The sequence below is a fragment of the Oncorhynchus gorbuscha genome, unplaced genomic scaffold (genome assembly GCF_021184085.1).
Source record: "Oncorhynchus gorbuscha isolate QuinsamMale2020 ecotype Even-year unplaced genomic scaffold, OgorEven_v1.0 Un_scaffold_766, whole genome shotgun sequence".
In the NCBI taxonomy this organism is placed as follows: Eukaryota; Metazoa; Chordata; class Actinopteri; order Salmoniformes; family Salmonidae; genus Oncorhynchus; species Oncorhynchus gorbuscha.
This window is the reverse complement of record NW_025745801.1, coordinates 132,830-158,899: the sequence shown is the minus strand read 5'-3', so window position 1 is coordinate 158,899 and position 26,070 is coordinate 132,830. Positions and strand designations below refer to the sequence as shown.

Below are 26,070 nucleotides of genomic sequence, written 5' to 3'. Positions count from 1 at the left end.
TGTAATCCTACTGTAGGGCTTGGTTGTTCTAGATTAAAGGTCTGTTGTATCCTACTGTAGGGCTTGGTTGTTCTAGATTAAAGGTCTGTTGTAATCCTACTGTAGGGCTTGGTTGTTCTAGATTAAAGGTCTGTTGTATCCTACTGTAGGGCTTGGTTGTTCTAGATTAAAGGTCTGTTGTAATCCTACTGTAGGGCTTGGTTGTTCTAGATTAAAGGTCTGTTGTATCCTACTGTAGGGCTTGGTTGTTCTAGATTAAAGGTCTGTTGTATCCTACTGTAGGGCTTGGTTGTTCTAGATTAAAGGTCTGATGTATCCTACTGTAGGGCTTGGTTGTTCTAGATTAAAGGTCTGTTGTATCCTAAGGTCTAGATTGTAATCCTACTGTAGGGCTTGGTTGTTCTAGATTAAAGGTCTGTTGTATCCTACTGTAGGGCTTGGTTGTTCTAGATTAGGTCTGTTGTATCCTATTAAAGGTCTGTTGTATCCTACTGTAGGGCTTGGTTGTTCTAGATTAAAGGTCTGTTGTATCCTACTGTAGGGCTTGGTTGTTCTAGATTAAAGGTCTGTTGTTTCCTACTGTAGGGCTTGGTTGTTCTAGATTAAAGGTCTGTTGTAATCCTACTGTAGGGCTTGGTTGTTCTAGATTAAAGATCTGTTGTAATCCTACTGTAGGGCTTGGCTGTTCTAGATTAAAGGTCTGTTGTATCCTACTGTAGGGCTTGGTTGTTCTAGATTAAAGGTCTGTTGTAATCCTACTGTAGGGCTTGGTTGTTCTAGATTAAAGGTCTGTTGTATCCTACTGTAGGGCTTGGTTGTTCTAGATTAAAGGTCTGTTGTATCCTACTGTAGGGCTTGGTTGTTCTAGATTAAAGGTCTGTTGTATCCTACTGTAGGGCTTGGTTGTTCTAGATTAAAGGTCTGTTGTATCCTACTGTAGGTCTTGGTTGTCACACTTTTCCCCCCATCCCCCCATCTAGCCTGTAGCTCGGTGCAGATGTTGCCTGTAATCCATGGCTTCTGGTTGGGATATGTACGCAAGGTCACTGTGGGGATTACTTTGTTGATGCTCTTATTGATGAAGCCGGTGACTGGGGGGGTGTACTCCTCAATGCCATTAGACGAATCCCGATACATATTCCAGTCTGTGCTAGCAAAACAGTCCTGTAGCATAGCATCCGCGCCATTTGACAACTTCCGTATTGAGAGACTCACTGGTACTTCCTGCTTTAGTTTTTGCTTGTAAGCAGGAATCAGGAGGATAGAATTATGGTCAGATTTGACAAATGGAGTGGCAGGGAGAGCTTTGTATGCGTCTCTGTGTGTGGAGTAAAGGTGGTCTAGTGTTTTTTTTTCTCTGGTTGCACATGTGACATGCTGGTAGAAATGAGGTAAAACTGATGTAAGTTTGCCTGCAGTATATTCCCCAGCCACTAGGAGCACCAGTTCTGGATGAGCATTTTCTTGTTTATGGCCAGGACCTCTACAGCTGGCTACTCCTGCAGTATTATCTGGGGGCGGGTGCGGTGCTGAGGAGTATTTCTGTCTGTAATTAAAGCCCTTTTGTGGGGAAAAAAATATTCTGATTGGCTAGGTCTGGCTCCCCAGTGGCTAGGCCTGGCTCCCCAGTGGGTGTGGCTATACGCTCCCAGGGCCTGGCTCCCCAGTGGGTGTGGCTATACGCTCCCAGGGCCTGCCTCCCCAGTGGGTGTGGCTATACGCTCCCAGGGCCTGCCTCCCCAGTGGGTATGGCTATACGCTCCCAGGGCCTGGCTCCCCAGTGGCTAGGCCTGGCTCCCCAGTGGGTGTGGCTATACGCTCCCAGGGCCTGGCTCCCCAGTGGGTGTGGCTATACGCTCCCAGGGCCTGCCTCCCCAGTGGGTGTGGCTATACACTCCCAGGGCCTGGCTCCCCAGTGGGTGTGGCCTGCCTCCCCAGTGGGTGTGGCTATATACGCTCCCAGGCCCACCCATGGTTGCACCCCTGCCCAGTCATGTGAAATCCATAGATTAGGGCCTAATACATTTATTTAAATTTACTGATTTCCATCTATGAATTGTAAATCAGTAAAGTCTTTGAAATTGTTGCATGTTGCGTTTATATTTTTGTTCAGTATATATGAAAGCAGGTGCTTCCATACAGGTGAGTCAATGTGCTAACACTAGGTACCAGAATCTCGCAGTATCCTTTTAAAGCCACGGTGTAAGATGTTTTACCATCAAAGAGTGGGCCAGTGGCTGTCAGTTCTGATGATATATATAAATATTATTTTTTTGCCCCGTATTTAACTAGGCAAGTCAGTTAATTAAGAACAATTCTTATTTACAATGACCGCAAACATGGGCCAATTGTGAGCGGCACTGTGGGACGTCCGATCATGACCGTTTGTGATAGAGTTTAGAATCGAACAGCGCCACTCAAGAGCCAAAATATATGGCAGCGGCGGGATTCGAACCCGCGCCTCCGAAGAGACTGGAGCCTTAATCCAGCGCCTTAGACCGCTCGGCCACGCTACCGATGAACGTATATGTTTTCCACATGATTCCGTGTAAATCAGTAAAGTCTTTGAAATTGTTGCATGTTGCGTTTATATTTTTGTTCAGTATATATGAAAGCAGGTGCTTCCACACAGGTGAGTCAATGTGCTAACACTAGGTACCAGAATCTCGCAGTATCCTTTTAAAGCCACGGTGTAAGATGTTTTACCATCAAAGAGTGGGCCACCAACAAAACATTATTAAAAATTGATCAAATGCAGCCTATGACATTGATTGAAATACTGTAGTCCACAATATATATTATTATAGAGCTCTGCTCAGCCTGTAACCATGACATTATCTATTATTATAGAGCTCTGTTCAGCCTATAAACATGACATTATCTATTATTATAGAACTCTGCTCAGCCTCAACATGACATTATCTATTATTATAGAGCTCTGCTGAGCCTATAAACATGACATTATCTATTATTATAGAGCTCTGTTCAGCCTATAACCATGACATTATCTATTATTATAGAGCTATGCTCAGCCTGTAACCATGACATTATCTATTATTATAGAGCTCTGATTATGACATCATGACATTCCATGAGAGCAGGATTCTAGTTGGAACTCCACGTCTTTTGATTTTCAAATTACACCAAGATTATTATTTATTAGATTTTTTGGTTGGAAACTGGCCAATGGTTATTGGAACCAGAGACGTCCAAACCAGCAAGAGGACGCAACTGTTCCCACTGTGGAAAGGGTTTTAACCAGTTAGGGGACCTGAAACGACACGAGAGGACACACACAGGCGATAAACCTTTCCAATGCTCCCACTGTAAAGAGTTTTTCCTCTCGCAAAGATTGCGTACAGATGTAGGATCTTAGTCTCTCTTCCTGTGCAGCAGTACATTCAAACTTGTAGTTTATTCACCTTTTTAAAAACGCTTCCAAAGTTTGTAATTTCCACTTAACATTTCAGACTTAATTTGCCCTAACGTAAAATGCATCAATCCCTAAAATAAAAAAATAAAAAAATATAATAATCAGCATAATATTTCACATTTCCGGGAGTAATTTCCTGCTGTAGCAAAATGGCTGAAATCAATATTTTCCCCATGTGCGCTGTATTTTTAAATCAAATCAAATTGTATTTCTCACAAACACCGAATGCAACAGGTGTGGACTTTTACTCTGAAATGACGAGTTAAAAAGAAGAAAAAAGGAAATGGAAACAGAAAAGAACAATAAGGAGGTTATATACAAGACGTACCTGTACAGAGTCAATGTGTAGGGGGTTATATACAAGACGTACCTGTACAGAGTCAATGTGCAGGGGGTTATATACAAGACGTACCTGTACAGAGTCAATGTGTAGGGGGTTATATACAAGACGTACCTGTACAGAGTCAATGTGTAGGGGGTTATATACAAGACGTACCTGTACAGAGTCAATGTGCAGGGGGTTATATACAAGACGTACCTGTACAGAGTCAATGTGCAGGGGGTTATATACAAGACGTACCTGTACAGAGTCAATGTGTAGGGGGTTATATACAAGACGTACCTGTACAGAGTCAATGTGCAGGGGGTTATATACAAGACGTACCTGTACAGAGTCAATGTGTAGGGGGTTATATACAAGACGTACCTGTACAGAGTCAATGTGTAGGGGGTTATATACAAGACGTACCTGTACAGAGTCAATGTGCAGGGGGTTATATACAAGACGTACCTGTACAGAGGCAATGTGCAGGGGGTTATATACAAGACGTACCTGTACAGAGTCAATGTGTAGGGGGTTATATACAAGACGTACCTGTACAGAGTCAATGTGCAGGGGGTTATATACAAGACGTACCTGTACAGAGTCAATGTGCAGGGGGTTATATACAAGACGTACCTGTACAGAGTCAATGTGCAGGGGGTTATATACAAGCCGTACCTGTACAGAGTCAATGTGTAGGGGGTTATATACAAGACGTACCTGTACAGAGTCAATGTGCAGGGGGTTATATACAAGACGTACCTGTACAGAGTCAATGTGCAGGGGGTTATATACTAGACGTACCTGTACAGAGTCAATGTGCAGGGGGTTATATACAAGACGTACCTGTACAGAGTCAATGTGCAGGGGGTTATATACAAGACGTACCTGTACAGAGTCAATGTGCAGAGGGTTATATACAAGACGTACCTGTACAGAGTCAATGTGCAGGGGGTTATATACAAGACGTACCTGTACAGAGTCAATGTGCAGGGGTACGAGGTTGTTGAGGTAATGTGTACATGTAGGTAGGGGTTAAAGTGACTAGGTAGATGACAGACATATTTTTTATTTTATTCATCAGATATGTTTTATTAAAATAAAAAAATACTAACATTCAAATCATTGTTCTGCAATTATTGCGTCCTAAATTCCACAGCCGACTGCAGTTACTGCACTTGGACTGCAGTTTCAAAAGAGCAGTCTTTTTTTGTTGTCAGGGAAAACGACATTTTTTACCGTTATTTGCCACATAGCCTAGGTTTTTCAGGACACGGTGAAATGTTTAGTTGATGTCATGTTGAATTCACTTTATTTGACAATTTGACCAAATGTAAAGCAAACCTCGACGTTGAAATGACGTCTGAACCCAGTGGGTTTTAATTAGCTGCAGGTGTTGGATCAACATTCACCTTCGAGACATAAATCTACGACGAGGAACCATCGTTTATGAAAAGGAGGCGAGTAGTAGTAGGATGAAATGGAGAAAATGGTTGGTGAAGCAACAGCTGTGCTGGAATGAGGACAATATGGCTGTCAGTTCTGATGATATATATAAATATTTTTTTTAGCTCCGTATTTAACTAGGCAAGTCAGTTAAGAACAATTCTTATTTACAATGACCGCAAACATGGGCCAATTGTGAGCCGCACTATGGCACTTCCGATCACGACCGTTTGTGATACAGTTTAGTATCGAACCAGGGTCTGTAGTGAAGCCTTTAGCACTGAGATGCAGCGCCACTCAAGAGCCAAAAATATCTGGCAGCGGCGGGATTCGAACCCGCGCCTCCGAAGAGACTGGAGCCTTAATCCAGCGCCTTAGACCGCTCGGCCACGCTACCGATGAACGTATATATCTTCCACATGATACAACATATTGACATCCATCAATACCGGATGTTTCCGTTTTTTATCAACTCCGAAGATAGTTGTATAGTGTGTATGTATAAGAAGTGTGGAAAAACCTTTAAATTATTTGTTATGAAATTGTTTGACAGAATCCTCTTTGCGTCACAGATGGCGACGTGAGTCATTCTTACGTGACGTATAATCTAGTGGACGGGAAGAGCAACACGGCTCCTTATTCATCCACCTTGATAGCTTGCTAGGTAACATGAAACCGAAATATTGAAGCTCTTTTAGGCCATTCTTGTGTATATTAGTCTCAGTGTCTTAAACACAATTGTGTTAACGTATCAACTGCTTAAATGTAACGTCATTTGCATGTTAAATGTGTTAACTTGTTAAGATTGACACTGAGCCCGGCACTAGGCTAGTCTCTAATGCTAACCAGCTAATGCTATTTAGCGAACTAATATCCCCGACCATGAGCTCACTAAGCTACTTCTCCCCTGCTAAAGAGGTCTGCTGGACTCAGAAAGAAGCTCTGGGGCTTAACATTGTCGTAAAAGAGGATGATATTACAGTGAAAGGAGAGGAAGAAGCTTTCAGAATGAAAAAGGAGGAAGAGGAGGCTGTTATAGGGAAAGAAGAGGAGGAGCATTTTGGAGTGGAGGGAGTATCGGCTGTCACAGTGGTAAAAGAGGTAGAAGCTTTCAGAATGAAAGAGGAGGTAATCACATTGAAAGAAGAGAATGACACTTTAGGAGTGAAAGAGGAAGAGGGGATACAGGCTGTCACAGTGGAAAAGGAGGAAGAAGCTTTCCGAATGAAAAAGGAGGAAGAGGCGGCTGTTAGAGTGAAAGACGAACCTTTTTGGGAGGAAGACGAGGCTATCTCAATAAAAGAGAAGGTTGAAGCCGTTCTGGGAGTGAAAGAGGAGGAGACAGAAGATCTGATTAACAGCAGTGAGTATTGTCTAAAAACAACTCAGCAGTTGTTGAACTAGGCTACGGTGTGGTTTTAAAGGGGCATTCTACTGAAGTTCTGCACTCTAATATGTTGTTCAGTACTGGAGGAATTGATAAAGGGCCAATCTGCGATTGGTACATACATTTTTTTTTAACTTGTAAATTATTGATACTTTATTGTCTATTTACATGAATTTAGTTTAGTCAGCGGGTAAACATCATTCCACACTGGGAGCTGTCTCCCAAACTGGGCTCACTCTCTCAGAGGAAGAGATCATTTTTCTGGAATGGCCAGAAAATGTGACATGTTACTCCCTATGTAAATGTGGGGTGTGAAACCTGGCGGTTCAGGTCAGCTCCGTTGAGAGAGTGGAAACAGAGAGCTGACATGGGGCGTTGTGACACTATAAGGCATGGGAACCTATGAAATTCACAGAGCGCTCTATACACCAATAATGTCACTCGGAACATTTACATTACATTACATTTAAGTCATTTAGCAGACGCTCTTATCCAGAGCGACTTACAAATTGGTGAACAATCAACAGGGATTTCGTTTCAAAATGTCCTCCTCGAGCATGTGTTCTGTGATGGGTTCAGGTCCAACTGGGGGCAAGTTTAACACCTCAACCATCCACAGGCTCCCTCTCCAGCCCAGAGGCTGCTGACCCTTCACATGCCATGGTGGGCCAGCCCAGCAGATATCACTAATCATGGGCCTTCTCTGCTTTGTTTGTCCACACAGGCTTCCGTTTCTCTATGAAGGCCCGTATCCCCTCCTGTCCGGAACCAGTCCACAACTTCACATCTCACAGTTGTTTAAAAGCAGAGAAGAAGTCCCAGAACCTGATGACACATAGGAGAGAGTTGTAGCCATTGATTCTTGAAGAATATAACTTCTAAATGCCCAATGACCTCAGTTCAACGGTCATACCCCATCTGAATCCAATATATACCGAGTTTACAAAACATTATGAACACCTGCTCAACTTTGATTTCCCATCAGAACCCACAACAGCCTGTTTAACTCTGAGGGGTAATATACTATGTAGTGGGATAGAGGAGTTAGTGAGCTGACTTTGCTTCAATTCTGAATTCGACTCACTGAATTCAACTCAGGATAACTGTTGAAGGTCTCTTACCTCTTAACCATGTAAGTTTCTAGGGCAACAAATCTTTCATCTCTAACCTGTTCCTGGGCAGGCTAGTTGAGGACCAATCAGGAGGCAGGCTAACCCTACTTTATCCTGACTCAAGTGTTGTGTCTGAGCTGTGATTTGAGGACCAATCAAATCGAAATCCCTTCCATCTGTGATTGCAATAAAAAGTCATAAGTTTACCATCTGTTTGATGTTCTCATTCACACAGGAGAGAGACATGACTATTATGGATCCTCTGGGGAGCCTCAACAACATCCTGATGCTGACGAGGCAGAGAAGAGTCTCTCCAGATCAGAACACCAGATGGTACAGCTTGGTCTGGTCTAGCATACAGCTTGCTCTATCTGGGTCTGGGCTGGGTTTCTGTAAAGCAGTTTATGACAACAGTGACATCAGCATCCATAATGATGTGTGTCTGTGTCCCCTCTTTATGGTTACCAGGACAACGCTAGCCCTTCCTCCCTCCCCGAGTCCCCGTGTCATGCCTTTCCCGGTAGCACGTTACTGCTGGGTATGAAGAGGTTGTCTGTGCTGCTGGTGGACTGCAGGAAAACAACGGGTCTGAGTGGAACTGTGAGAAGAGGAGAAGAGAAGAAAGGATCAGATTTGACACATCAAAGTAAGTGCTGTAGTTGAGTTTGAACAAATAGAATAGATCTGCCCACTCGGGTCTGTTCCCAGTAGGGCTGGTATCTGGTCCCAGTAGGGCTGGTATCTGGTCCCAGTAGGGCTGGTATCTGGTCCCAGTAGGGCTGGTATCTGTTCCCAGTAGGGCTGGTATCTGTTCCCAGTAGGACTGGTATCTGTTCCCAGTAGGGCTGGTATCTGTTCCCAGTAGGGCTGGTATCTGTTCCCATTAGGGCTGGTATCTGGTCCCAGTAGGGCTGGTATCTGGTCCCAGTAGGGCTGGTATCTGGTCCCAGTAGGGCTGGTATCTGTTCCCAGTAGGGCTGGTATCTGTTCCCAGTAGGGCTGGTATCTGTTCCCAGTAGGTCTGGTATCTGGTCCCAGTAGGGCTGGTATCTGTTCCCAGTAGGGCTGGTATCTGGTCCCAGTAGGGCAGGTATCTGTTCCCAGTAGGGCTGGTATCTGTTCCCAGTAGGGCTGGTATCTGTTCCCAGTAGGGCTGGTATCTGTTCCCAGTAGGGCTGGTATCTGTTCCCAGTAGGGCTGGTATCTGGTCCCAGTAGGTCTGGTATCTGGTCCCAGTAGGTCTGGTATCTGGTCCCAGTAGGTCTGGTATCTGTTCCCAGTAGGGCTGGTATCTGTTCCCAGTAGGGCTGGTATCTGTTCCCAGTAGGGCTGGTATCTGTTCCCAGTAGGGCTGGTATCTGTTCCCAGTAGGGCTGGTATCTGTTCCCAGTAGGGCTGGTATCTGTTCCCAGTAGGGCTGGTATCTGTTCCCAGTAGGGCTGGTATCTGTTCCCAGTAGGGCTGGTATCTGGTCCCAGTAGGGCTGGTATCTGTTCCCAGTAGGGCTGGTATCTGTTCCCAGTAGGGCTGGTATCTGTTCCCAGTAGGGCTGGTATCTGGTCCCAGTAGGGCTGGTATCTGTTCCCAGTAGGGCTGGTATCTGTTCCCAGTAGGGCTGGTATCTGTTCCAAGTAGGGCTGGTATCTGTTCCCAGTAGGGCTGGTATCTGTTCCCAGTAGGGCTGGTATCTGTTCCCAGTAGGGCTGGTATCTGTTCCCAGTAGGGCTGGTATCTGGTCCATATATAGACACCATTCTGCCAAGTTATCTTACAATTTCTACCGATCTGCGTGCCAGATGTGGTTTTCATATGCACATTTTCATGGAACATTTTAAATTCATTTATAATAAACGTCTTCATATCTCAAAATCATTGTCCTGTTGTTCATCAAAATTCAATCTAAATGAAAATTATAAAAAACCTAAAAAGTATTTTCTGTTTCCAACTATGTAAAAATAGCTGACATAAAGTCAACAAATAAAAACATTGCAGCCTGCATGTTGAAAATATCCTGATTAAATAAAAAATCCTATAAAATCACATTGACTGTGCATGGCCTGTCTGCAGCCAACTTGACACACTGTATCAACTATTAACTTGGGTCAGGCCTGAAGCTTGTGCTAGTAACCTAGCAACATTGTATAACATATTCTGCATCCTCAGAGTTTCCCCTCAACCGGTGAGCTCAGTACAGACAGACAGACAGACAGACAGACAGACAGACAGACAGACAGACAGACAGACAGACAGACAGACAGACAGACAGACAGACAGACAGACAGACAGACAGACAGACAGACAGACAGACAGACAGACAGACAGACAGACAGACAGACAGACAGACAGACAGACAGACAGACAGACAGACAGACAGACAGACAGACAGACAGACAGACAGACAGACAGACAGACAGACAGACAGACAGAGCTGTAGGCTATTTGCGCAAGAGGTAAGAAGAAATGCTCGACTTGGACAGAGCTGTAGGCTATTTGCGCAAGAGATAAGAAGCAATGCTCGACTTGGACAGGCGCTCACTGGAGCTGAGTAGCGAAACCTCAAATGTTCCTCTTATAGAATATTAGCTCAGAAGTATAGTGGAGCACCTGCACCTACATATAAACAGTACCAGCACCCAAAATGAGTACCGGAATCTATTCCAGTCCAAGTCAAGCACTGATGAGAAGTAATCAGGTCTATTTCATGACGTTTCCACTGGACCAGAGCATTTACTTGTTTCCCGCTGAGTGGTTCATCGAAAAGGGAGAGAGCTGGAAAATATTTTTTTTATATACATTGAGGAACTATTGTAATTCTCAATGGATGTAAAAACACACTTTTGTTTTGCTAGCTGTTTTAGGTGAAGAAAACATTACATTGAGAAGCTCCACAGGTCCACAGCGTTGGACTAGTAACCGGAAGGTTGCAAGTTCAAACCCCCCCGAGCTGACAAGGTACAAATCTGTCGTTCTGCCCCTGAACAAGGCAGTTAACCCCACTGTTCCCCGGCCGTCATTGAAAATAAGAATTTGTTCTTTAACTGACTTAGTTCAAATTAAAATAAATAGTGGTGGTGCGTTAAGCCAATCAGACATACTGTCAAATTGGCGGTGAGGTGAATTGTGCGTCTGGGCGCTGCATAGTTAATATGACGTCTGCATTGACCATGTAGCATTTACAGTGATACGACCTCCTCAGAAGTAGAGGGGCATTCATACTTGACCATGTAGCATTTACAGTGATACGACCTCTTCAGAAGTAGAGGGGCATTCATACCTGACCATGTAGCATTTACAGTGATACGACCTCTTCAGAAGTAGAAGGGCATTCATACTTCTTGCACTTCGTGAAGCAGTGCAGAGCTGTTGTCCAGGAAGTTGTCCAGGAAGTTGTCCAGGAAGTGAGTTTGTTTTTGTACAGGATGTACTGTTGACGCCCTGTGGAATCCATAGGAATTGCATCAGGGAGCTATTTTACAATATGACCTTTCTCTTGCATTTCTAAGAGGATGGTCTCTCCAATAAATAAAATCCGGCTGGATTTTCTCCTACCATATCTATTGTGTTATAGTCTCCTACATTATTGTAACATTTCTACAAACTTCAACGTTTTTTTTATATTTCCAATGGTACCAATTATATGCATATCCTCTCTTCAGGACCTGAGCTACAGTCAGTTTACTTTGGGCACGTCATTCAGACAGGAAGTGGACATAAAAGGGGGGCCCTATCCCTAAGGGCATGTGCTACAGTCAGTTTACTTTGGGCACGTCATTCAGACAGGAAGTGGACATAAAAGGGGGGCCCTATCCCTAAGGGCATGTGCTACAGTCAGTTTACTTTGGGCACGTCATTCAGACAGGAAGTGGACATAAAAGGGGGGCCCTATCCCTGAGGGCATGTCCGAGCACACTCCTCCAGTTAACCTAGCTGAGTTAAAAGCAAAAGAATATCAACAAATAAATAAATCAATCAATATTGTTTTTAAACTTCCTGTTTCTGTTTATTTACCCATTTTGATGTCATATATTGAATCTGGATTTACTTCCAAAGTCTTAGTCAATAATTGAAACCAACCTCATTTAATCTGACATCCACATTCCATTGATGCCTCCTAACCCTATATCAGATGTTGGATGTGGAGATCAATAAGGAGGTTATAGAGCTAGATCAGATTTCGATAAATTCCCTTACAACCCCCTAAGAAGTAGATCAGATTTGAATGTCATTTTTTTATCAATAAGGATGTCAAGAGGATAAGGATATCATAAATCTAGATCAGATTAGGATGTCATAAATCTAGATCAGATTTAGGATGTCATAAATCTAGATCAGATTTAGGATGTCTTAAATCTAGATCAGATTAGGATGTCATAAATCTAGATCAGATTTAGGATGTCATAAATCTAGATCAGATTTAGGATGTCATAAATCTAGATCAGATTAGGATGTCATAAATCAAGATCAGATTTAGGACGTCAACAAAAAAAGACACAACAACATGTAAAGTTCAATAGGATTTATTTTATTAGCCTACAGTTCTCTACATCCACTCTGCTCTAAGGGATCTATATTAAACCCCATACAAAGACTTAGCAGGAGGTTTCATCATGTGGACTTCGTACATGTCTGTCTAACTAAACACTGTCTTTGGCAGGAGAGAGATCAGACTCTCACGTTGACAGCGGTAAGAGTCCTCCGGGGGATCCGGACCCAGCGACGCCCAAACCAGCTGGACGACACCACTGCGCCCAGTGTGGAAAGAGTTTTAACCATTTAGGGAACCTGAAAACGCATGGCAGGACACATACGGGAGAGAAGCCGTACCACTGCGCCATGTGTGGAAAGCGATTCACCCATTCAGGGAGCCTGAAAGCACACACGAAAATACACACAGGGGAGAAACCTTATCACTGCTCTCAGTGCGGAAAGAGATTTATCCAGTTAGGGAACCTGGAATCACACGAGAGAACTCACACAGAAGTAAAGAGGCTTTTCCACTGTTCTCATTGTGAAAAAACGTTTAAGAATTTAGGGAACCTGAAAGTGCATGAGAAATGCCATACAGGCGGGAAGCTTTTTCGCTGCTCCCAGTGTGGAACGATATTTACCCAGTTTAGGCACCTGACAGACCACGAGGTAACACACACAGGGAAGATGCCTTACCACTGCTCCCGGTGTGGAAAGACATATTTCACATCACATGCACTTAGTCTTCATGAGAGAACACACACAGTGCTCCCGCCCTTATCTCATATTTTTGACTGAAAAATCGTGTTTATGCCACATGAAATCAAATTGTAGAAAGTTTACTCGACAACGACGACGACAAAACAAATGTTACCCTCTGTTTCTTCTTGAGAAAACACATTAAAACAATTATTTAACATTCAATTCTTATTACTACCAACTGAAATAAGAATTTCCAATATTATTTTTCCAATCAAGTTACAGTCACGGTCTTCATCTGAAGAGGAGAGGCGAGAAGGATCGGAGGACCAAAATGTGGCGTGATATGTGTTCATGTTGAATGTTTAATTAAAGAAAGAACTGAACACTGAAACACGATACAAAAACAGTAAACAAAATAACAACCGTGATGCTAATGCGAGCTGCGCTGAAACAAGCCATCAACATAGACAATCACCCACAAACAAACAGTGAAACCCAGGCTACCTAAGTATGATTCTCAATCAGAGACAACTAATGACACCTGCCTCTGATTGAGAACCATACTAGGCCGAAACATAGAAATACCCAAATCATAGAAAAACAAACAGACTGCCCACCCAACTCACGCCCTGACCATACTAAATAATGACAAAACACAGGAAATAAAGGTCAGAACGTGACACAGAGCTCTACCAGGCGGTTGAGAAGTCAAGAGGGTCATATCTCCAGTCCATCTTTAGAGTTGTTAGGAAGGCATTTCTAAGGCTCTGGGCAATGTGGTGTGTGCCGCCTTATCAATCGGTCCGTTTAGTGAAGTACGGAACGGCAGAGTCTGAGAGCAGCCTGTTTGTTGTCACGGAGACAGAGAGTGTTCAGTTTGCTCTCTGGTTGGAGGGAGCCAGTCTGTAAACTGGGAGTTCTTCAGTGTTTTACTTGCTATATTGTATTTACTTTGCCACCATGGCCTTTTTTTGCCTTTACCTCCCTTATCTCACCTCATTTGCTCACATCGTATATAGACTTATTTATACTGTATTATTGACTGTATGTTTGTTTTACTCCATGTGTAACTCTGTGTCGTTGTATGTGTCGAACTGCTTTGCTTTATCTTGGCCAGGTCGCAATTGTAAATGAGAACTTGTTCTCAACTTGCCTACCTGGTTAAATAAAGGTGAAATAAAAAAATAAAACATTTTTTTTAAACAAAATGTCAGGCAGATCAGCTCCTGTCTTACATGAGTGCTTCCCGGTAGCTGGTGTACAGTTCCGACCGGCCTAGAATGATTCTGCTGCAGGGGTCTCTTCTGGACTCTCTCCAGCTTGAACGGTCAGGGTTTGAGTGAGGTCAGGATGTGGTCATGGTATACGAGGGTGACAGGATGTGGTCATGGTATACGAGGGTGACAGCCAGGGAAAACAGAGGATGTGGTCATGGTATACGAGGGTGACAGGATGTGGTCATGGTATACGAGGGTGACAGGATGTGGTCATGGTATACGAGGGTGACAGCCAGGGAAAACAGAGGATGTGGTCATGGTATACGAGGGTGACAGGATGTGGTCATGGTATACGAGGGTGACAGGATGTGGTCATGGTATACGAGGGTGACAGCCAGGGAAAACAGAGGATGTGGTCATGGTATACGAGGGTGACAGGATGTGGTCATGGTATACGAGGGTGACAGGATGTGGTCATGGTATACGAGGGTGACAGCCAGGGAAAACAGAGGATGTGGTCATGGTATACGAGGGTGACAGCCAGGGAAAACACAGGATGTGATCATGGTATACGAGGGTGACAGCCAGGGAAAACACAGGATGTGATCATGGTATACGAGGGTGACAGGATGTGGTCATGGTATACGAGGGTGACAGGATGTGGTCATGGTATACGAGGGTGACAGGATGTGGTCATGGTATACGAGGGTGACAGCCAGGGAAAACACAGGATGTGATCATGGTATACGAGGGTGACAGGATGTGGTCATGGTATACGAGGGTGACAGGATGTGGTCATGGTATACGAGGGTGACAGCCAGGGAAAACACAGGATGTGATCATGGTATACGAGGGTGACAGCCAGGGAAAACAGGATGTGGTCATGGTATACGAGGGTGACAGGATGTGGTCATGGTATACGAGGGTGACAGGATGTGGTCATGGTATACGAGGGTGACAGCCAGGGAAAACACAGGATGTGATCATGGTATACGAGGGTGACAGCCAGGGAAAACAGGATGTGGTCATGGTATACGAGGGTGACAGGATGTGGTCATGGTATACGAGGGTGACAGGATGTGGTCATGGTATACGAGGGTGACAGGATGTGGTCATGGTATACGAGGGTGACAGGATGTGGTCATGGTATACGAGGGTGACAGGATGTGATCATGGTATACGAGGGTGACAGGATGTGGTCATGGTATACGAGGGTGACAGGATGTGGTCATGGTATACGAGGGTGACAGGATGTGGTCATGGTATACGAGGGTGACAGCCAGTGAAAACACAGGATGTGGTCATGGTATACGAGGGTGACAGCCAGGGAAAACAGACTCCAGAAATGGTCTTACAACTGGTCTCTTGAATAATGTTTACATACTGCTTTACTCACCTCATATGAACGGTCAGGGTTTGTGTTCTGTATTCTAACCACTAGACTACCCTACCCTGCCGTCCCTACACTCTAACCACTAGGCTACCCTGCCGCCCCTACACTCTAACCACTAGGCTACCCTGCCGTCCCTACACTCTAACCACTAGGCTACCCTGGCGCACCTACGCTCTAACCACTAGGCTACCCTGCCGCCCTACGCTCTAACCACTAGGCTACCCTGCCGTCCCTACGCTCTAACCACTAGGCTACCCTGCCGTCCCTACGCTCTAACCACTAGGCTAACCTGCCGTCCCTACGCTCTAACCACTAGGCTAACCTGCCGTCCCTACGCTCTAACCACTAGGCTAACCTGCCGTCCCTACGCTCTAACCACTAGGCTACCCTGCCGTCCCTACGCTCTAACCACTAGGCTACCCTGCCGTCCCTACGCTCTAACCACTAGGCTACCCTGCCGTCCCTACGCTCTAACCACTAGGCTAACCTGCCGTCCCTACGCTCTAACCACTAGGCTAACCTGCCGTCCCTACGCTCTAACCACTAGGCTACCCTGCCGTCCCTACGCTCTAACCACTAGGCTACCCTGCCGTCCCTACGCTCTAACCACTAGGCTACCCTGCCGTCCCTACGCTCTAACCACTAGGCTACCCTGCCGTCCCTACGCTCTAACCACTAGGCTACCCTGCCGTCCCTCCCTCTAACCACTAGGCTACCCTGCCGTCCCTCCACTCTAACCACTAGGCTACCCTGCCGTCCCTCCACTCTAACCACTAGGCTACCCTGCCGTCCCTACACTCTAACCACTAGGCTACCCTGCCGTCCCTACACTCTAACCACTAGGCTACCCTGCCGTCCCTCCACTCTAACCACTAGGCTACCCTGCCGTCCCTCCACTCTAACCACTAGGCTACCCTGCCGTCCCTCCACTCTAACCACTAGGCTACCCTGCCGTCCCTCCCTCTAACCACTAGGCTACCCTGCCGTCCCTACGCTCTAACCACTAGGCTAACCTGCCGTCCCTACGCTCTAACCACTAGGCTACCCTGCCGTCCCTACGCTCTAACCACTAGGCTACCCTGCCGTCCCTACGCTCTAACCACTAGGCTACCCTGCCGTCCCTACGCTCTAACCACTAGGCTACCCTGCCGTCCCTACGCTCTAACCACTAGGCTACCCTGCCGTCCCTACGCTCTAACCACTAGGCTACCCTGCCGTCCCTACGCTCTAACCACTAGGCTACCCTGCCGTCCCTACGCTCTAACCACTAGGCTACCCTGCCGTCCCTACACTCTAACCACTAGGCTACCCTGCCGTCCCTACGCTCTAACCACTAGGCTACCCTGCCGTCCCTACGCTCTAACCACTAGGCTACCCTGCCGTCCCTCCACTCTAACCACTAGGCTACCCTGCCGTCCCTACGCTCTAACCACTAGGCTAACCTGCCGTCCCTACGCTCTAACCACTAGGCTACCCTGCCGTCCCTACGCTCTAACCACTAGGCTAACCTGCCGTCCCTACGCTCTAACCACTAGGCTACCCTGCCGTCCCTACGCTCTAACCACTAGGCTACCCTGCCGTCCCTACGCTCTAACCACTAGGCTACCCTGCCGTCCCTACGCTCTAACCACTAGGCTACCCTGCCGTCCCTACGCTCTAACCACTAGGCTACCCTGCCGTCCCTACGCTCTAACCACTAGGCTACCCTGCCGCCCCTACGCTCTAACCACTAGGCTACCCTGCCGTCCCTACGCTCTAACCACTAGGCTACCCTGCCGTCCCTACGCTCTAACCACTAGGCTACCCTGCCGTCCCTACGCTCTAACCACTAGGCTACCCTGCCGTCCCTACGCTCTAACCACTAGGCTACCCTGCCGTCCCTACGCTCTAACCACTAGGCTACCCTGCCGTCCCTACGCTCTAACCACTAGGCTACCCTGCCGTCCCTACGCTCTAACCACTAGGCTACCCTGCCGTCCCTACGCTCTAACCACTAGGCTACCCTGCCGTCCCTACACTCTAACCACTAGGCTACCCTGCCGTCCCTACGCTCTAACCACTAGGCTACCCTGCCGTCCCTACGCTCTAACCACTAGGCTACCCTGCCGTCCCTACGCTCTAACCACTAGGCTACCCTGCCGTCCCTCCGCTCTAACCACTAGGCTACCCTGCCGTCCCTACGCTCTAACCACTAGGCTACCCTGCCGTCCCTACGCTCTAACCACTAGGCTACCCTGCCGTCCCTACGCTCTAACCACTAGGCTACCCTGCCGTCCCTACGCTCTAACCACTAGGCTACCCTGCCGTCCCTACGCTCTAACCACTAGGCTACCCTGCCGTCCCTACGCTCTAACCACTAGGCTAACCTGCCGTCCCTACGCTCTAACCACTAGGCTACCCTGCCGTCCCTACGCTCTAACCACTAGGCTAACCTGCCGTCCCTACGCTCTAACCACTAGGCTAACCTGCCGTCCCTACACTCTAACCACTAGGCTGGTCTCTGCTGCTTTTACTTCTCATATGTATATATTCTGTATTTTATTCTCCTGTATTTTAGACGATGCCACTCCGACGTTACTCGTCCCAATATTTATATATTTCTTAATTCCATTCTTTTACTTTTAGATGTGTGTGTATTGTTGTGAATTGTTAGATACTACTGTTTGGAGCTAGGAACACAAGCATTTCACTACACCCGCAATAACATCTGCTTCAACATGTGTATGGACCAATAACATCTGCTTAAATGTGTATGGACCAATAACATCTGCTTAAATGTGTATGGACCAATAACATCTGCTTAAATGTGTATGGACCAATAACATCTGCTTAAATGTGTATGGACCAATAACATCTACTACATCATGTGTATGGACCAATAACATCTGCTTAAAATGTGTATGGACCAATAACATCTACTACATCATGTGTATGGACCAATAACATCTACTACATCATGTGTATGGACCAATAACATCTACTACATCATGTGTATGGACCAATAACATCTGCTACATCATGTGTATGGACCAATAACATCTACTACATCATGTGTATGGACCAATAACATCTGCTTAAATGTGTATGGACCAATAACATCTGCTTAAAATGTGTATGGACCAATAACATCTACTTCAACATGTGTATGGACCAATAACATCTACTACAGCATGTGTATGGACCAATAACATCTGCTTAAATGTGTATGGACCAATAACATCTACTACAGCATGTGTATGGACCAATAACATCTACTACAGCATGTGTATGGACCAATAACATCTGCTTAAATGTGTATGGACCAATAACATCTGCTTAAAATGTGTATGGACCAATAACATCTACTTCAACATGTGTATGGACCAATAACATCTACTACAGCATGTGTATGGACCAATAACATCTGCTTAAATGTGTATGGACCAATAACATCTACTACAGCATGTGTATGGACCAATAACATCTGCTTAAATGTGTATGGACCAATAACATCTACTACATCATGTGTATGTGTAACGGATGTGAAACGGCTAGCTTAGTTAGCGGTGTGCGCTAAATAGCGTTTCAATCGGTGACGTCACTTGCTCTGAGACCTTGAAGTAGTGGTTCCCCTTGCTCTGCAAGGGCCGTGGCTTTGTGGAGCGATGGGTAACGACGCTTCGTGGGTGACTGTTGTTGATGTGTGCAGAAGGTCCCTGGTTCGCGCCCGGGTATGGGCGAGGGGACGGTTTAAAATTATACTGTTACATATGGACCAATAACATCTGTTACAACGTGTGTATGGACCAATAACATCTACTATAGATATCACTGTTGGAGCTAGGAAAATAAACACGTTTAATATCACTGTTGGAGCTAGGAACACACAGCACTGTTGGAGCTAGGAACATAAACATGATAGATATCACTGTTGGAGCTAGGAACACACAGCATGATAAATATCACTGTTGGAGCTAGGAAAATAAACACGTTTAATATCACTGTTGGAGCTAGGAACACACAGCATGATAGATATCACTGTTGGAGCTAGGAACACACAGCATGATAGATATCACTGTTGGAGCTAGGAACACACAGCATGATAGATATCACTGTTGGAGCTAGAAACACACAGCATGATAAATATCACTGTTGGAGCTAGGAACACACAGCATGATAGATATCACTGTTGGAGCTAGGAACATAAATATGATAGATATCACTGTTGGAGCTAGGAACACACAGCATGATAGATATCACTGTTGGAGCTAGGAACATAAACATGATAGATATCACTGTTGGAGCTAGGAACACACAGCATGATAGATATCACTGTTGGAGCTAGGAACACACAGCATGATAAATATCACTGTTGGAGCTAGGAACATAAATATGATAGATATCACTGTTGGAGCTAGGAACACACAGCATGATAGATATCACTGTTGGAGCTAGGAACACACAGCATGATAGATATCACTGTTGGAGCTAGGAACACACAGCATGATAGATATCACCGTATTCGCGGAGAGCGCGCTTAAACGATGACCATGATCTCCAAAATTCACCAAAGGCTCTTTTCGGAGCCACCTCCATATTTCCGTCAAAAAGGCACAATTGTTTAATTTCTACACGCCCCTCTACATTTCCCACCATGTATGTTGTTGACGAACACCTCGTGTTCCCTGCTCTCGAGTCACAACACAACCGGACTAGTTAAATAAAGGGCCACATAGAAATAGAAAATAGAAACTGCGTATTGCACGTTTTACTCGGCGGAATTCTAGATTCAATATTATCTGCTAACGAGAGGGACGTGACCACAAAAAAGTGATTATGTGTATATTAGTATGCCCAGAGTAGAACAGTCAAAGGTTTTACAAAGGAGGGGAAAATACACTAGGAGTAATAAGTGATAGTGATGATATTAGGGCAAAGAGTCCCAATAATAAGTGTTGGCATGGAGAATTGTCATTATGTAGCGAAGAAAAACATTGCATGACAACTGACTTTGTAAGTTCCCACATTGCAGTGCTGCTGAGAGACTCGTGCAGAGGTGTGAAAACTTTACCGTGGAGCACGGCCCCCATCTAGTGGATAAACGTGGGTACTGCAAACGTGTGAGCACGTCATTGTGGTGTAACGGATGGGAAACGGCTAGCTTTGTTTGCGGTGTTCACGCTAAATAGCGTTTCAATCGGTGACATCTCTTGCTCTGAGACCTTGAAGTAGTGGTTCCCCTTGCTCTGCAAGAGCCGCGGCTTTTGTGGAGCGATGGGTAACGATGCTTCGTGGGTGACTGTTGTTGATGTGTGCAGAGGGTGCCTGGTTCTCGCCCAGGTATGGGCGGGGACGGTCTAAAGTTATACTGTCACAGTGGCTCCCTATTGGTATTTGATTTTCAGCCCAGCGTTTCCCAAACTCCGTCCTCCAGTCCCGAGTGGTGCACGTTGTGCTTTTTGAGAATCCTATTTCTCTTGGAATGTAAACATGCTAGAGTCTGTCAATTACTTTGTGAAAAATCGCCATTCCATCATTCCTGTCCCATGTGACCGTTGAAGACGTGTCACAAATCCTTGGTGGCAAAAACTCCCATGTTTTGATCAGATCATTTCAATTGGTCAAAAAGATGCATTAGGATGCTAGAGGAAACATTAGCATTGGGATGCTAGCGGAAACTTTAACATTAGCATTGGGATGCTAGCGGAAACATTAGCATTGGGATGCTAGCGGAAACATTAGCATTGGGATGCTAGCGGAAACATTAGCATTGGGATGCTAGCGGAAACTTTAACATTAGCATTGGGATGCTAGCGGAAACTTTAACATTAGCATTGGGATGCTAGCGGAAACTTTAACATTAGCATTGGGATGCTAGCGGAAACTTTAACATTAGCATTGGGATGCTAGCGGGAAACATTAGCATTGGGATGCTAGCGGGAAACATTAGCATTGGGATGCTAGCGGAAACATTAGCATTGGAATGCTAGCGGAAACATTAGCATTGGGATGCTAGCGGAAACATTAACATTAGCATTGGATGCTAGCCGAAACATTAGCATTGGGATGCTAGTGGAAACATTAGCATTGGGGTGCTAGCGGAAACATTAGCATTGGGATGCTAGCGGAAACTTTAACATTCGTAATGAGCACGGTGACAAACATTCATTGTTACACCCCTGTAATTACAGACAGCAATTACCACCAGTTAGATGTTACTATTACAGCATAACTATGAATTATTGTAATGTATTACAATATTTGTACTAAAACAGACATTCAACTGAGGCGCTACCAAATATTGAAAGGAGAGGAAGCTTTCAGAATGAAAAAAGGAGGAAGAGGAGGCTGTCACATTGAAAGAAGAGGAAGAGGAGATATAGGCTGTCACAGTGGATGAGGAAGAAGGGATAGAGGGTGTTACAGTGGAAGAGGAAGAAGGGATAGAGGGTGTTACAGAGGAAGAGGAAGAAGGGATGGAGGGTGTTACAGTGGAAGAGGAAGAAGGGATAGAGGGTGTTACAGAGGAAGAGGAAGAAGGGATAGAGGGTGTTACAGTGAAAGAGGAGGAGGGGATAGAGGGTGTTACAGTGGAAGAGGAGGAGGGGATAGAGGGTGTTACAGTGGAAGAAGGGATAGAGGGTGTTACAGAGGAAGAGGAAGAAGGGATGGAGGGTGTTACAGTGGAAGAAGGGATAGAGGGTGTTACAGTGGAGGAAGGGATAGAGGGTGTTACAGTGGAAGAAGGGATAGAGGGTGTTACAGAGGAAGAGGAAGAAGGGATAGAGGGTGTTACAGAGGAAGAGGAAGAAGGGATAGAGGGTGTTACAGTGAAAGAGGAGGAGGGGATAGAGGGTGTTACAGTGGAAGAAGGGATAGAGGGTGTTACAGTGGAAGAAGGGATAGAGGGTGTTACAGTGGAAGAGGAAGAAGGGATAGAGGGTGTTACAGAGGAAGAGGAAGAAGGGATGGAGGGTGTTACAGTGGAAGAAGGGATAGAGGGTGTTACAGTGGAGGAAGGGATAGAGGGTGTTACAGTGGAAGAAGGGATAGAGGTGTTACAGAGGAAGAGGAAGAAGGGATAGAGGGTGTTACAGAGGAAGAGGAAGAAGGGATAGAGGGTGTTACAGTGAAAGAGGAGGAGGGGATAGAGGGTGTTACAGTGGAAGAAGGGATAGAGGGTGTTACAGTGGAAGAGGAGGAAGGGATAGAGGGTGTTACAGTGGAAGAGGAAGAAGGGATAGAGGGTGTTACAGAGGAAGAGGAAGAAGGGATAGAGGGTGTTACAGTGAAAGAGGAGGAGGGGATAGAGGGTGTTACAGTGGAAGAGGAGGAAGGGATAGAGGGTGTTACAGTGGAAGAGGAAGAAGGGATAGAGGGTGTTACAGAGGAAGAGGAAGAAGGGATAGAGGTGTTACAGTGAAAGAGGGGATAGAGGGTGTTACAGTGGAAGAAGGGATAGAGGGTGTCATAGTGGAAGAAGGGATAGAGGGTGTTACTGTGGAAGAGGAGGAAGGGATAGAGGCTGTTACAGTGGAAGAGGAAGAAGGGATAGAGGGTGTTACAGTAGAAGAGGAAGAAGGGATAGAGGGTGTTACAGTGGAAGAAGGGATAGAGGCTGTTACAGTGGAAGAAGGGATAGAGGGTGTTACAGTGGACGAGGAAGATGAGATAGAGGGTGTTACAGTGGATGAGGAAAAGGAGATAGAGGGTGTTACAGTGGATGAGGAAGAGGAGATAGAGGGTGTTACAGTGGACGAGGAAGAGGAGATAGAGGGTGTTACAGTGGACGAGGACGAGGAGATAGAGGGTGTTACAGTGGACGAGGAAGAGGAGATGCTTTCCGAATGAAAAGGAGGAAGAAGATATCACATTGAAAGAAGAGGAGGATGTTGTAGTGAAAGAAGAAGAGGAGGATGTTGTAGTGAAAGAAGAGGAAGAACCTTTTGAAGAGGAAGAGGAGGACATCTCAATGAAAGAGAAGGGGAAATACATTTTGGGAGTGTAAGAGGAGCAGGAGGAGAGGAAGATTAACACCAGTTAGTTGTCTCATAAAAACAGGGGCACAAACTCAGCACTTGTTGAACTAATGTGTTGCTCAGTACTATAGGAATTGTTAAAGGGGCAAACTTGGAAAATGCGTTTTTTTAAATGCACAAACATAAAAATACATGACAGTTTACAAAACTGATATAGACAACAACAACATAAGATAATATTACATTACAAATAAAATAAACAATTTAATTGCATAGAGTAAAGTACTGCTAAGAAGTAAGAGAAAACATGAGCTCTGGTTGTTTTGCAATGACTTACGACAGAATAAACAATTGTCGTGAATATTTTTCTAAACTGCGTTACCCCACTCCGGTCAGCAGATGGCGACGTGAGTCTTTCAGATTGTGCCTCTCGCCGTGACGTATAATCTAGTGGACGGGCGAGGGCGCTTCAATAACAACACGGTTCCTGACTCAACTTTCTCGCTCGACAACACAAAACGTAATATTGACGCTTATTTTGTCATTGTTTGTATATATATTCATCTCAGTGTTTTAAACACAATTCTGTTTGAGTATCTACTGGTTAAATGAACATAATTTACTTGTTACATTGGCAAATAAGGTTAAGGTTATTTCTGAGCCAAGCACTAGGCCAGTCGCTAGCTGACATGCCCTGACCATGAGCTCACTTTGCTACTCCACCCCTGCTAAAGAAGAAGAGGTCTGTTGCGCGGAGAAAGAATCTCTGGGGCTGAACTTTGTCGTGAAAGAAGAACATGAGGATATTGCAGTGAAAGGAGATGAAGACGTGTTTAGATTTAAGCAGGAGGAAGAGAATACTATATCATTTAAAAAGAGAAAGAACCTTGTGGAATGAAACGGGAAGAGGAGGTTCTCACATTAAAAGAGGAGGATGTTACAGTTAAAGAAGAGAAAGACACTTTAGGAGTGAAAGAGGAAGAGGGGATACAGGCTGTCACAGTGGAAGAAGAGGAAGTAGAAGCTTTCAGAATTAAAAAGGAGGAAGATGAGGATATCAGCGTGGAAGAGGGGTAGAATCTTTAAGAATCAAAAAGGAGGAAGAGGAAGAACCTTTTAGAGAGGACGAGGAGGAGGAGGCTCTCTCAATAAAAGACAAGGAGGAAGGAGAGGAGGAGGAGACAGACGATCTGATTAACGCCAGTGAGTATTGGATTAAAAACAGGGGCATAAACTACCCTTGTTAAACTAATGTGTGGTTTTAAAGGGGCAATTTTACTGGAGTTCTACACTTGTATTGTTCAGTACTGTAGGACTTGTTAAAGGGACATGCATTTTTTACTTTTAAATTAATTGTATAAATATATAATTAATTGTATATAGCCTACCACAAACTTACACCAAACTTCGACCTCCCCCCTTGTTTTTCCACTTCTGCTACTCGCTGTTTATTTTCTTTAACAGCAAACAACACAGACGGAATCAAATCAAATATTATTAGTCACATGTGCCGATTCCCAAAAGGTGTAGATCTTACCGTGAAATGCTTCCTGACAAGCCCTTAACAAACAATGAAGTAAAAGAAAAAGAGTTCAGAAAATATTTAGAAAATAAACAATTGTAAAAAAAAAATGTTTCTAAGTAACACAATAAAATAACAATAACGATAGAGATTCTGGATTCGAGTCCAGGCGACCGGGAGACCCCTGGGGCGGCGCATAATTGGCCCAGTGTTGTCCAGATTAGGGGAGGGTTTGTCTGGCAGGGATGTCCTGGTCACATCGCGCACTAGCGACTCCTGTGACAGTCTTGGCGCAGTGCACGCTGACACGGTAGCCAGGTGCACAGTGTTTCCTCCGACACGTTGGTGCTTCCCGGGTTAAGTGGGCATTGTGTCAAGAAGCGGTGCGGCTTGGTTGTTTCGCCTCTCCGGGGGCGGTATGGGAGTAGCAACGCTGAGACAACACTGTAACTACCAATTGGAAACCACGAAATTGCGGAGAAAATGGGGTAAAAATATATATATAATAACTAACGAGGCACCGGCATCGAGTCAATGTGCGGAGGCCAGTCCAGGCAATTTCTACATGTAGGTAGGGGTAAAGTGACCATGCATAGACAAACAGTGAGCACCAGCAGTGTAAATGTACATGTAGGTAGGGGGTGGTGTCAATGTAAATAGTCTGGGTTTATTTCTTTGTACTCCCTGACGAAGGCCATGCAGCCGAAACGCGTCAGATTTTTAAAACTTTACTTCTATTGAACATGCCATAAAAAGGCATTTTAATCGATTACATGAAGAGTGCCTTGGTCCTCCTTTCTTTTTGTTGACCAATTTACCCCTTTTACCGAAGAGCACCTTTTATCTACCAAAATGTACTATTGTGTACCTTAGTAGCGCTTCCCTTCCTACTTTTTCTACTGGTCTGGGTTTCCATTTGATTGATTGTTCAGCAGTCTTATGGCCTGTGGGTGGAAGCTGCCCAGGAGCCCTTCGGACATTGACCTGGCGTTTTGGTACAGCTTGCCGTGCGGTAGCAGAGAGAACAGTCTATGACTTGGGTGACTGGAGTCTTTGACAATGTTTTGGGCCTTCCTCTGATACCGCCTGGTATATAGTTCCTGGATGGCAG

General features: G+C 45.2%; 1 protein-coding gene and 2 non-coding genes across 5 annotated transcripts; 1 reads left to right on the top strand and 2 right to left on the bottom strand.

Annotated features, from left to right (window-relative positions):
• Positions 1–2,434: 2,434 nt before the first annotated feature.
• On the bottom strand, positions 2,435–2,516 carry trnal-aag. The gene has a single exon. It is a non-coding gene; the product is annotated as a tRNA-Leu (tRNA).
• A 3,000-nt stretch (positions 2,517–5,516) lies between these two features.
• On the bottom strand, positions 5,517–5,598 carry trnal-aag. Its single transcript has one exon. It is a non-coding gene; the product is annotated as a tRNA-Leu (tRNA).
• A 127-nt stretch (positions 5,599–5,725) lies between these two features.
• On the top strand, positions 5,726–13,255 carry LOC124020180 (zinc finger and SCAN domain-containing protein 21-like). 3 transcript variants are annotated; one of them, XM_046335512.1, is made up of 5 exons: positions 5,799–5,865; positions 6,118–6,564; positions 7,936–8,033; positions 8,169–8,346; positions 12,355–13,255. In XM_046335512.1, the coding sequence occupies exons 2-5, from the start codon at positions 6,210–6,212 to the stop codon at positions 12,963–12,965; spliced, it is 1,242 nt and encodes a 413-aa protein (XP_046191468.1). In that variant the 5' UTR covers positions 5,799–5,865; positions 6,118–6,209; the 3' UTR covers positions 12,966–13,255. The 3 variants fall into 3 exon arrangements, 2 of the variants coding, with proteins under 2 accessions (XP_046191467.1, XP_046191468.1); XR_006835928.1 differs by having other exon boundaries at positions 5,726–6,564; positions 7,313–8,033; XM_046335511.1 differs by having other exon boundaries at positions 5,726–6,564.
• The last annotated feature ends 12,815 nt before the right edge of the window (positions 13,256–26,070 follow it).

Bases quoted from the DNA above. Each gene is read 5' to 3' on its own strand.
- LOC124020180 (XM_046335511.1), top strand. From the start codon at position 6,054: ATGCTATTTAGCGAACTAATATCCCCGACCATGAGCTCACTAAGCTAC. The intron at 6,565-7,935 runs GTGAGTATTGTC...TCATTCACACAG, and splicing joins AGAAGATCTGATTAACAGCA to GAGAGAGACATGACTATTAT. The intron at 8,034-8,168 runs GTACAGCTTGGT...TATGGTTACCAG, and splicing joins CCAGATCAGAACACCAGATG to GACAACGCTAGCCCTTCCTC.